Below are 12,874 nucleotides of genomic sequence, written 5' to 3'. Positions count from 1 at the left end.
GTCTGTACAGGTGTGTGTGTGTGCGCATCTATACAGTGTGTCCAATAAGAGTCTGTACAGGAGTGTGTGTGTGTCTATACAGTGTGTCCAGTAAGAGTCTGTACAGGTGTGTGTGTGTGTCTATACAGTGTGTCCAATAAGAGTCTGTACAGGAGCGTGTGTGTTTCTATACAGTGTGTCCAATAAGAGTCTGTACAGGTGTGTGTGTCTATACAGTGTGTCCAATAAGAGTCTGTACAGGAGTGTGTGTGTGTGCACATCTATACAGTGTGTCCAATAAGAGTCTGTACAGGAGTGTGTGTGTGTCTATACAGTGTGTCAATAAGAGTCTGTACAGGAGTGTGTGTGTGTCTATACAGTGTGTCCAATAAGAGTCTGTACAGGAGTGTGTTTGTCTATACAGTGTGTCCAATAAGAGTCTGTACAGGAGTGTGTGTGTGTCTATACAGTGTGTCCAATAAGAATCTGTACAGGAGTGTGTGTCTATACAGTGTGTCTCTACAGTGTGTCCAATAAGAGTCTGTACATGAGTGTGTGTGTGTGTCTATACAGTGTGTCCAATAAGAGTCTGTACAGGAGAGTGTGTGTGTCTATACAGTGTGTCCAATAAGAGTCTGTACAGGAGAGTGTGTGTCTATACAGTGTGTCCAATAAGAGTCTGTACAGGAGTGTGTGTGTCCAATAAGTCTGCACAATGACAATAAACACACTTCTCCAGTATGACACTGTATTAGACACAAACACGATGACAATAGTCTCATTTCATCACTTTTTTTTAGTGAGACCACAAGTCCAGTGAGAAGACTCTTTACAATCAGCCATCGATCTGATTTATAAAAAAAAAAACACACAAGAAATGAACAGATTTAACAACAGCAGGTCTTGTAAAGGCTTCAAGAGCAAAGCCCCACGCAGTCTGCTGCTTCTGTTAGTGTTGAGCTGATGTCTAGACACGCCCTGAGTGCCAGGGAGGGCCAGGGACCGGGTTTTACAGCAGCACTGCTGTTCTGAACGGCCTTCACGGCGCCACACATGGTTATGAAGCTTCATGACGTCGCGTGGGGGTTATTTCTGGAAGGAGAGCCTGATCTGATCACGGGGGCCCCAGATATCTGACAGGGGCCCAGGCTGCAGCTCGGCAGGAGATCACTCTGCCAGACCCAGAACGCCCGAGGGCTCGGGATCGACCAGGAGGAAGTTGTGGCGCTATGTAACGCGATGGACCGTGTACTCTGGAGAGCAGCACATGCAAACTCCTCACACAAGGAGCCTCGGTCCAGAAAACTCACCCAGCTGCCCGCGTGTCGGTTCCCCCAAGCCTGTCCTGTTTTTGGGGGGTGGATGGGGGGGATTTAATTAGAGGATTTTCTGAAACGTCTGGTAAAAGTCCCCGAATTCACGTCTGATGTGCTGATGTTCGCATGGCTTGCCGGTATTGCGCTACTGGAAAAGTCCCAGCGTGCACAGAGAGTGAGAGTGTTTAGTGGTCAGTGTGCTGCCTGTCGGATCTCTTCAGCGCATCATACAGTACGAGTTATATACAGAGGGGACGAGGCTCACACTGTTAGACACTGGGCCTACTTTTCCCTTTCTCTGGTTTTTCTTCCCACTTTTTTTAGGTTTTAAGGCTTTGGAGACCTGTTTCACAGCCTGCTTATTGGTGGGACAGTTGCGCAGCAGTCCCCCCACTGTCTCATGGAACAGACAGTCCACAGTCACTGTGTCTCTCCTGGTCACCAGTCTGCTGCTCTCAGCCACAACTGCCTCACGGTTGTAGGTGTGGTGCATCACCACCAGGACAGCGGGCTTGTCCCCTGTGGAGACAGACAGAGACAGGGTCCTGACTGAGCACCTGCAGGGTCTGAGTGAGTAGTACAGCAGTACTGAAGCACAGACAGTCATCAGTCAGAATGGAGGTTTAATAGGTGAGACTGTCACCTCCCCTGAGCCCTGATCAGCCGAATTTCTCAGGACCCAAATACATCGGGCAACATGATTTAGACAGCTGCTGACAACATATTACTGCACATACATACAGTTGCAAGAAAAAGTGTGTGATACCCTTTGGAATTACCTGGATTTCTGCATTAATGACCCATAAAAACAACCAAGTCAAAAACAACTATTAACTTAGTCACAATTTGCTTAAACTAATAAGACACAAACACTTGTACTTCTTCCTGTCGGTACTGAACACACATCGTCTAAACATCCACAGTCCAGGCTTGGCTATGGACTTCTCCCAAAGCTAACTGGAGTCGGGTGTTCCCATCAATTCCAAAGGGCTCACAAGCTTCTACCTGGAGGGGAGACTCCTGGGAGAGCTGAGGCTGCTGCTGGAGGAGGTGTGAGTGGGGCCAGCAGGGGGCGCTCTCACCCAGCTCACAGCCCCACTGGAGCCCAGCAGGTGTGAGCCTGGCCAGTACCTGGAGGGGAGACTCCTGGGAGAGCTGAGGCTGCTGCTGGAGGAGGTGTGAGTGGGGCCAGCAGGGGGCGCTCTCACCCAGCTCACAGCCCCACTGGAGCCCAGCAGGGGGTGCCTGGGCCAGTACCTGGAGGGGAGACTCCTGGGAGGAGAGCTGAGGCTGCTGCTGGAGGAGGTGTGAGTGGGGCCAGCAGGGGGCGCTCTCACCCAGCTCACAGCCCACTGGAGCCCAGCTGGGGGAGTCTGGCCTGTACCTGGAGGGGAGACTCCTGTGAGAGCTGTAAGTGGGGCCAGCAGGGGGCGCTCTCACCCAGCTCACAGCCCCACTGGAGCCCAGCAGGGGGAGTCTGGTCAGTACCTGGAGGGGAGACTCCTGGGAGGAGAGCTGAGGCTGCTGCTGGAGGAGGTGTGAGTGGGGCCAGCAGGGGGCGCTCTCACCCAGCTCACAGCCCCACTGGAGCCCAGCAGGGGGAGCCTGGCCAGTACCTGGAGGGGAGACTCCTGGGAGGAGAGCTGAGGCTGCTGCTGGAGGAGGTGTCAGTGGGGCCAGCAGGGGGCGCTCTCACCCTGCGGTCTGTGTGGGTCCTGATGCCCCAGTATAGTGACGGGGGACACTGGACCGTAAACAGGCGCCGTCCTTCGGATGAGATGTCAAACCGAGGTCCTGACTCTCTGTGGTCATTGACAATCCCGGGGTGTCTCTCGAGAAGAGTAGGGGTGTTACCCCAGTGTCCTGCCCCAATTACCCCCCTGGTCTTGACCCATCATGGCCTCCTGATCACCCCCCTCTCTGAACTGGCCTCATCCCACTGCTCTCCTCCCCACTGAGAGCTGGTGTGTGGGGAGCGGACTGGAGCATCATGCAGGTGGGGTACACACTGGTGGGGGTGGAGGGGATCCCCATGACCTGTACAGCGCTTTGAGTGGAGTGTCCAGAAAGGCGCTATATAAGTGTAAGACATTATTCATTAACTTTTTCTTGTAATTGTGTCAGAGCTGTGTCAGACCTGTGTCAGACCTGTGTCAGGGTTGGGGTTCAAGTTGAGGTGGGGTTAGTGTGAGGTTTGGTTGATGTCTTTGTAACCCCTCACCTGGAATGTTCCGGAGGGCGGCGTCGATGTCAGTCCCTATCCGAGAGCTGACGGGACAGAAGACTACGAGCGCATCACACTCTTCCTCAGTGCTCTCTTCAATCCCAGTGCTCTTCATCAGCTTGTCTTTGAACACCTGGTCAGCACCCAGGGCTTTTCCAGTGACCAGGAAGTGGACTTTAACTGGACAGATATAAAACAGAGATATGCAAGTGGGCGACATGTCACCCGTTTGACAATTTAAAGCTTGAATAAGGCATTTTTAATTATTCTAATTAACGGGAAAATATGTCTGTTGTATACCGTACATCCCACCCACCACATGACAAATAGTGATGGAAACACAAGGATCATCTATAATGGGATTAATGTACAAACAGCAGGCTTCCTGTAGCCTGTTACTGCCCAGACAGGAGCTCCATGCAGAGGCAGGGACACACACTGCACACAAGGCAGGCAGAACTACACACCTGACTACACAGCGGCCAGCCTTGTCAGGGAGCGTCTGTGAAGTGACAGACTGACACAGTGGCACCTGACAACACAGCGGCCAGCCTTGTCAGGGAGCGTCTGTGAAGTGACAGACTGACACAGTGGCACCTGACTACACAGCGGCCAGCCTTGTCAGGGAGCGTCTGTGAAGTGACAGACTGACACAGTGGCACCTGACTACACAGCGGCCAGCCTTGTCAGGGAGCGTCTGTGAAGTGACAGACTGACACAGTGGCACCTGACTACACAGCGGCCAGCCTTGTCAGGGAGCGTCTGTGAAGTGACAGACTGACACAGTGGCACCTGACTACACAGCGGCCAGCCTTGTCAGGGAGCGTCTGTGAAGTGACAGACTGACACAGTGGCACCTGACTACACAGCGGCCAGCCTTGTCAGGGAGCGTCTGTGAAGTGACAGACTGACACAGTGGCACCTGACTACACAGCGTCTGTAAAGTGCTGCGCCTCTAGGAACAGTGTGATGAGCAGGGACTAGAATTTTTGCAAGAAAGTGTAAGTTGGATATTTTTTTTTCAGGCATATCTGTACAAATGCACGTTTGTAAACAGAGCAGAGAAACAGCCAGAAAAAGAGTAACTTACGGGCTGATTTTTTCTTCCAACAGCTGAACATTGATGCAGACTCTGGAACAGCAGGGAAGGAGGAAAATGAGGGATGTGAACCAGGGTGATGATTTAATCTTCCTGAAGACCACAGTGCCCTGTCCACTGTGTCTCCCATTGCGCTCCTGTGTCCATGTGCCCACTGTCTCCTGTCCCTCTTCTGTGTCCATGTGTCTCCTGTCGTTCCCCTGTGTCCACATATCCCGTGTGTCTCCTGTCCCTCTTCTGTGTCCACTGTGTCTCCTGTCACTCCCCTGTGTCTCCTGTCCCTATTCTGTGTCCACTGTGTCTCCTGTCGTTCCCCTGTGTCCACGTATCCCGTGTGTCTCCTGTCCCTCTTCTCTGTCCACTGTGTCTCCTGTCACTCCACTGTGTCTCCTGTCACTCCCCTGTGTCCACGTGCCCACTGTCTCCTGTCACTCCCCTGTGTCCACTGTGTCTCCTGTCTCTCCCCCTGGGTCCATGTGTCTCCTGTCTCTCCTGTCCCTCCTCAGTCTCCACCTCCCGGCTGTGCTGCTTGTGTTTCTGGAAACCGACTGGCTCTCGGACCGGGACGACAGCGACTCTCACGGGGCGCCTGAGCGAGATTCGTCCTCGGAGCCGCGATCGCACCCCTCTGTCGCCCTCCGACGGAGGGGGGGGGAGGCCCGAACCCCGAACCCCGAACCCCGATATCCCCGGAGCCCGACAGGCCGACGAGCTCGGCGCCGCGGGAGTCCTCGGAGGCGAAGGAGCTCCACCGGGACTCGGATTCAGCGCGGAACAAATCCGGCTAGTGTGAGCGGTCATCAGAAACAACAACAACAACACAAAATAACAAACAAACAAACCAACCAACACGCGCTCGGCCCGAGACGTCACAAACCACGTCTCTGAACTCGTCCCGACTCTGGAAAGGACGCCTCCGCCTCCCCCCACCACCACCACCACCGGACTGGGAGCCAGTTTCACTTCCACTTCGGCCCAGCTTTCGGGATGAGTGGAAACAGACTCGTGCCTCAGCACTTGATAACGACCCCCCCCCCAAAAAAAATAAAACCACCCGTCTCCTGACAGCGCCGGGAGCGAGGAGCCGGGGGGTTTCACACCGGTGGAAAACCGCAGCCAGAGGCGGAGCTCCTTGTGGAGGAGAAACCGGGAGCGCCGGTCCGCTCGGGCTGGCTTTCCTCTTGGGCCGGGCTGTGTCGGAACCAGTCGGTCTCGGAACCGCACACACTCAGAGAGAGAGAGAGGGAGAAAGGGACGGAGGGGGGGTGCCCGTACCTGAGCCTGGTGCGGCCGCGACACGTCCAGTCTGGTGAAGTCCCGGGCACCTCACGCCGTGCTCCGCAGCGCCACCTGGCGCTCGCTCTGGGGTACGACAGGGCGTCCGGACCAGACTCGGGTACGGGCACCCCACCCTCCTCTCTCTCTCAATTTCAATTCAAGGTGCTTTATCAGCATGACCGATGGGTACAATCAGTGTTGCCAAAGCAAATGAAAGTAATGATATTTACATTAAACACAACAAAAAATAGAAGTAAAATAAAATCTACAGACGTGTTACAGACATTTACAACAAAGACATATTATAAAATATTGCCATATACTGTAGGCGGCTGGAGCATTATTGGGAGACTCTCTCTCTCTCTCTCTCTCTCTCTCTGAGTGTGTGCGGTTCCGAGACCGACTGGTTCCGACACAGTGATAAATAAAAAAGTTCTCCGCACAACTTGAACTTGAACTTTCCTGCCATATGTAACCGGTACGTGTGCTGGTACGATGGAATTCTTACTTACAGAGAGTCTCCCGATTGTTAAAACAAGAGTAAAAACACAGAGGGCAGACAGCGCATCAAGACAACAGACAAACTAACAGCAGACAAGGTGCAAAAAAAAAAACATTTTTTCACTGTTCCAAGAATTACCTTGCACTGTTTTTGTCCTGTTATATTTTCTCTGTTTGCGGAATTTTGCACAGTTGTGATGACTTGATTACATGTTATTTATGTTATGTTATTACATGTTACTGTTCTTGCTATTGTGTTACTGTCTGCTGTCTTATCTTCTGTCCTATTTATATACTGCACCTTGAAGTCAACAAGTAAACAGCCTGAACGTAAACAATGACTGGAGATGTGATCATCATGAGGGAGAGGGTGCAGGTGTGTTCGCCAATCGCCCCGCTTGTGGGTAGAAGGTGGGATACGGATTTTTAAAATATCTTTATTTCTTTATTTTTATATAAAAAAAAAACAACAGGGAAGATAGAACAGACTAGGGAGTCCAGGGACAGATGTCACGACACAGGAAAAAAACCCAAAACGACCGTCTCAGTCGTTCAGAGGTTAAGCGGGCGTGAGGGGGGTCACGGTCGATAGGTCTATAGGCCAGATGAGGTCTGTAAACCAGCGAATCTCACTGTCATTCAGCCGAGAACACGCAGAGCCGGACCGGGACCCGGAAGCAGCTGCGCCTGCGCAGACACCCCGCCGAGCCGAGCCGAGCCGAGCCGAGCCGAGCGAAACCGAAAGCGAGACCCGGCTCGGCCGGCAGGCGGCGCTCCTGTCCCTCCAGGGACTGTGACCGGGAGAGACACGCGGGGGTCGTCCGTCTTGTTGCTTCGGCTTGAAGTTTTACTTTCGTTTGGAGTCGCGGAAATTCTTCACTTCTTCCTGTTTTTACTGATCTTGGGAATAAATCGCCTTTTTCTCCCAGTCCTGACAGCACCTGTGTGCAGTGGGGCTGTGTGTGAGCAGCAGTGTGTGTGACTGTTGTCGAGGTGTGTGTGTGTGTTTAACAGGACAGCTCCTCTCAGGACCTGTGTGTGAGCAGCAGTGTGTGTGACTGTTGTCGAGGTGTGTGTGTGTGTGTTTAACAGGACAGCTCCTCTCAGGACCTGTGTGTGAGCAGCAGTGTGTGTGACTGTTGTCGAGGTGTTTGTGTGTGTTTAACAGGACAGCTCCTCTCAGGACCTGTGTGTGAGCAGCAGTGTGTGTGACTGTTGTCGAGGTGTGTGTGTGTGTTTAACAGGACAGCTCCTCTCAGGACCTGTGTGTGAGCAGCAGTGTGTGTGACTGTTGTCGAGGTGTGTGTGTGTGTTTAACAGGACAGCTCCTCTCAGGACCTGTGTGTGAGCAGCAGTGTGTGTGACTGTTGTCGAGGTGTGTGTGTGTGTGTTTAACAGGACAGCTCCTCTCAGGACCTGTGTGTGAGCAGCAGTGTGTGTGACTGTTGTCGAGGTGTGTGTGTGTGTGTTTAACAGGACAGCTCCTCTCAGGACCTGTGTGTGAGCAGCAGTGTGTGTGACTGTTGTCGAGGTGTGTGTGTGTGTTTAACAGGACAGCTCCTCTCAGGACCTGTGTGTGAGCAGCAGTGTGTGTGACTGTTGTCGAGGTGTGTGTGTGTGTTTAACAGGACAGCTCCTCTCAGGACCTGTGTGTGAGCAGCAGTGTGTGTGACTGTTGTCGAGGTGTGTGTGTGTGTTTAACAGGACAGCTCCTCTCAGGACCTGTGTGTGAGCAGCAGTGTGTGTGACTGTTGTCGAGGTGTGTGTGTGTGTTTAACAGGACAGCTCCTCTCAGGACCTGTGAGTGAGCAGCAGTGTGTGTGACTGTTGTCGAGGTGTGTGTGTGTGTTTAACAGGACAGCTCCTCTCAGGACCTGTGTGTGAGCAGCAGTGTGTGTGACTGTTGTCGAGGTGTGTGTGTGTGTGTTTAACAGGACAGCTCCTCTCAGGACCTGTGTGTGAGCAGCAGTGTGTGTGACTGTTGTCGAGGTGTGTGTGTGTGTGTTTAACAGGACAGCTCCTCTCAGGACCTGTGTGTGAGCAGCAGTGTGTGTGACTGTTGTCGAGGTGTGTGTGTGTGTGTTTAACAGGACAGCTCCTCTCAGGACCTGTGTGTGAGCAGCAGTGTGTGTGACTGTTGTCGAGGTGTGTGTGTGTGTGTGTTTAACAGGACAGCTCCTCTCAGGACCTGTGTGTGAGCAGCAGTGTGTGTGACTGTTGTCGAGGTGTGTGTGTGTGTGTTTAACAGGACAGCTCCTCTCAGGACCTGTGTGTGAGCAGCAGTGTGTGTGACTGTTGTCGAGGTGTGTGTGTGTTTAACAGGACAGCTCCTCTCAGGACCTGTGAGTGAGCAGCAGTGTGTGTGACTGTTGTCGAGGTGTGTGTGTGTGTTTAACAGGACAGCTCCTCTCAGGACCTGTGTGTGAGCAGCAGTGTGTGTGACTGTTGTCGAGGTGTGTGTGTGTGTGTTTAACAGGACAGCTCCTCTCAGGACCTGTGTGTGAGCAGCAGTGTGTGTGACTGTTGTCGAGGTGTGTGTGTGTGTGTTTAACAGGACAGCTCCTCTCAGGACCTGTGTGTGAGCAGCAGTGTGTGTGACTGTTGTCGAGGTGTGTGTGTGTGTGTTTAACAGGACAGCTCCTCTCAGGACCTGTGTGTGAGCAGCAGTGTGTGTGACTGTTGTCGAGGTGTGTGTGTGTGTTTAACAGGACAGCTCCTCTCAGGACCTGTGTGTGAGCAGCAGTGTGTGTGACTGTTGTCGAGGTGTGTGTGTGTGTGTTTAACAGGACAGCTCCTCTCAGGACCTGTGTGTGAGCAGCAGTGTGTGTGACTGTTGTCGAGGTGTGTGTGTGTTTAACAGGACAGCTCCTCTCAGGACCTGTGTGTGAGCAGCAGTGTGTGTGACTGTGGTCGAGGTGTGTGTGTGTGATTACAGGGCAGGTCGGTGTTGGGCTGCTCTCAGTGAGGGGCAGGAGTGTGCTGAGACTTACTCATTGAAAGCGAATGTTCAGTTCAGAGTCAGTGTGACGCCATCGTGACTTTCTGTCCTCTCAGCTCTCGGATAGGGACTGATATCGACCACGCCCTCCAGATGATTCCAGGTAAAATTGAATTCGAAGGGATCAGGGACCCTTTTCTAGAAGAGATGGGAGAAGACAGAAAGCTCTCTGCCCATTCAGAGACAGAAGCACAGACGTGTTCCTCTGTGATGGACAGGAAACAGAAATGCCTTCACTATAAAGATAATTGAACGGCTTGACGCTTTTATCCAAAGTGACTGATATCATTCGCCCACCTCCCTGGAGTGAAGGACTTGAGCTTTCCAGTTCTGAGCCCAGACCCCTAACCTGCTCTCATAACTAAAGTCCCTGCACTGCAAGAGCTTGGCTGCTGCCTGCTCAGCAGATAATGCTGTAGGTGTACGAGGTATGAGGTTCACTGATCAGCAGGTCTGTGCATTAAAGTGCATTAAATGGGGACTCACAAACATTACACAAAATGTCCCCAAGAGGGCACTACTTAATAGCAGTAATAATGTCTTACACTTGTATAGATACACGCTGTTCTGGACACTCCACTCAAAGCGCTTTCCAGGTGACGGGGATCCCACTGTCTCCACCAATGTGCAGCCCCACCTAGATGATGCGACGTCATACTTAACGTATTAAATACATTTTTAACCTTCACCTAGTGAAGTGGTTCTTTTAATCGCTTGGTTAATTATCCAGATGGGGGACTAATCAATTAAAATGAGGTTCCAAGATTGAAACCCTCCATCTTGACCATTGTGAGGACTCACACCTGTCTAGACCGTGGCGCTGTGCTGTGTCCTGGGACTTACCTGAGCCAGGTGAGTGGACACTGTTGAAGAGTCTCGTCTGTCTGCGTCTCAGGGCTCTGAGGTCCTACAGCTCTGCTCTCAGAGGACAGGAGAGTCTGCAGGTGCTCAATCAGGACCCTGTCTCTGTCTCTCTCCACAGGGGACAAGCCCGCCGCCCTGGTGGTGATGCACCACACCTACAACCCCGAGGCAGTTGTGGCTGAGAGCAGCAGACTGGTGACCAGGAGAGACACAGTGACTGTGGACTGTCTGTTCCATGAGACAGTGGGGGGACTGCTGGACAGCTGTCCCATCAATGAGCAGGCTGTGAGATGGGTCTCCAAAGCCTTAAAACCTAAAAAAAGTGGGAAGAAAAACCAGAAAAGGGAAAAAGGGAAAAGCAGGCCCAGTGTCTAACAGTGCGCAGTGCAGCCTACAGCATCATAGTGAGCCTCGTCCCCTCTGTATATAACTCGTACTGTATGATGCGCTGAAGAGATCCTACAAGCAGCACACTGACCACTAAACACTCTCTGTGCACGCTGGGACTTTTCCAGTAGCACAATACCAGCAAGCCATGCGAATATCAGTATTCTCAGCAATCGATCAGTATTCCTGAACTCTTTAGACTGCATATGTACTGTACGTCTCTTCCTCTGCTGGGTTAAATACATGTATCTCTGCTGCTTAGCATTACAAATACCCCAGTGCCGTCACTGGTTCCCAGACTCCGTCTCTCAGTGGGTAGGACTGGGAGTGTTGTGGCGTCCTGAGATGATCTAAGGTTAGAGTACACCAGGAAGAGGATGGACAGGACTCTGAAGGAAACACGTCTCTGTAGTGAATTAGGAGGTAACCTTAGTGGTCTTACCGATATGAACCCTAGGTGACACGACATGACCTACAACTCTAAACATGCTTTCGTCACCAGCCCGGGCATGAGCCCTTCAGCCCACTGCCCTCAGGCAAGAGACACAAGAGCATGCGGACACTGACCACCAGACTCCTCAATAGCTTCTACCCACAAGCAGGGCGATTGGCCCTGCCCCTCGGAGCACACCTGCACCATCACCCTCTCCCTCATGATGAAGTCTTATTTATTGCCCATCTCCAGTCGATGTTTACGTTCAAGCTGTTTACTTGTTGGCTCGTACCTTGTCTGCTGTTTGTCTGTCTGTTGTCTTGATGCGCTGTCTGCCCTCTGTGTTTTTACTCTTGTTTTAACACTCGAGGGACTTTCTGTAGGTAAGAATTCCATCGTACCGGTCACATATGGCAATAAAGTTCAAGATCAAGTTCTTTCAGATAAATCTGTGGGGTTAAGTGTTGATTTCTCTACAAGAAGACACAACTCTTCACTCTTCACTGGGGTTCGGTGTGGGTCAGCAGAGTCCGGGCTTCACGCGTGTGGAGAGGATACAGGATACAGACGTGACAGCAGCCTCTGATCAGGTCAAAGGTCATGGGTTTCATACAGCAGGGTGGTGGTAGCAGAGCTCGTTCTTAATGTCCATATTAGGAGCTGTTTTTCCCTACAGAAACCTGACCACTTGATGTATCAGCACAGTTTGTTGGGGAACAGGAAGTCCAGAAACAGAAGGTATGAAATGTAGCTAGACTTTCTGCGGTTATATCGTTAGCATCAGAAGGCCAGATAAAGTGCTTGCAATGTATTCTCTCATACTGTTGCTGAGTAAGAAGTCATGTCTTGTGACTTCTGTTCATAAAAAAGTCAATGCCAAAATTCATCCTTATTACATTGACAAGAGACAAACTAGACTGCACACAAGAAAAGACACCACACACAAGTTACTCTGTGTACAGTGTTGACAAACAAGGCGTTTCAGGGGCCTAACGTTCTGGTCACCCAGAAACCCCCAGACTTCTTCTACGTTTAAAACTGTTCAATAATGCCTGCAGAGGCCAGAGAAGAGATGAGCTGCCTTCTGATAAATGTGACACACCCTGCAGTCAGATCTCTCTCTCTGCACCCGATGGCACAAAATCAACAGGAGCCGATCTCCTGTCTCCTGATTCTAAAACTGCACCCCAAGCAGGAAAGACGCCTCTGTAGTCGAGGTCTGTTTGACCCAGGATACCCGAGGTCCCCAGACACACAGAACAGCCAGCTCAGATACTGGCTCCAGTCAGGGGTGGGCTGGATGATCAGGAAACAGGGGCTCCTGCTCCAGGTCCCCACTCCTCTCTCCTCTCTGTTCTCCTCCTCCTCTCCTCCTCCTTGTTCTCTTCTTGTGATCTTATATGGTGTGTTTGTGTACTGTTCACTGTCACTCATGAACCCACCGCTTACCTGGGTATACTGGGTAACTCACCTGGGTATCCTGGGTAACTCACCTGGGTATACTGGGTATCCTGGGTAACTTACCTGGGTATACTGGGTAACTTACCTGGGTATACTGGGTATACTGGGTAACTTATCTGGGTATACTGAAGTAACTCACCTGGGTATACTGGGTCTATTACCTGGATATACTGGGTAACTCACTTGGGTATACTGGGTAACTTACCTGGGTTTACTGAGGTAACTTACCTGGGTATACTGGGTATACTTGGTACTGGGTATACAGGGTAACTGACCTGGGTATACTGGAGTAACTTAACTGGATATACTGGGTAACTTATCTGGGTATACTGGG

The 12,874-nt window shown here is 51.6% G+C and overlaps 1 protein-coding gene across 1 annotated transcript; it reads right to left on the bottom strand.

Annotated features, from left to right (window-relative positions):
- Positions 1 to 650: 650 nt before the first annotated feature.
- LOC148813596 (uncharacterized) lies at positions 651 to 5,580 on the bottom strand. The gene is made up of 3 exons (XM_088908180.1): positions 4,610 to 5,580; positions 3,517 to 3,699; positions 651 to 1,814 (listed from the first exon to the last, which is right to left on the bottom strand). Exons 1-3 carry the CDS (start codon positions 4,746 to 4,748, stop codon positions 1,513 to 1,515), a joined length of 624 nt encoding a protein of 207 aa, XP_088764306.1. The 5' UTR covers positions 4,749 to 5,580; the 3' UTR covers positions 651 to 1,512.
- Positions 5,581 to 12,874: the final 7,294 nt, after the last annotated feature.

This window comes from Atractosteus spatula (genome assembly GCF_055471065.1).
Source record: "Atractosteus spatula isolate fAtrSpa1 chromosome 10 unlocalized genomic scaffold, fAtrSpa1.hap1 SUPER_10_unloc_1, whole genome shotgun sequence".
Lineage (NCBI taxonomy): Eukaryota > Metazoa > Chordata > Actinopteri > Semionotiformes > Lepisosteidae > Atractosteus > Atractosteus spatula.
This window is presented reverse-complemented; position numbering and strand designations above follow the sequence as displayed.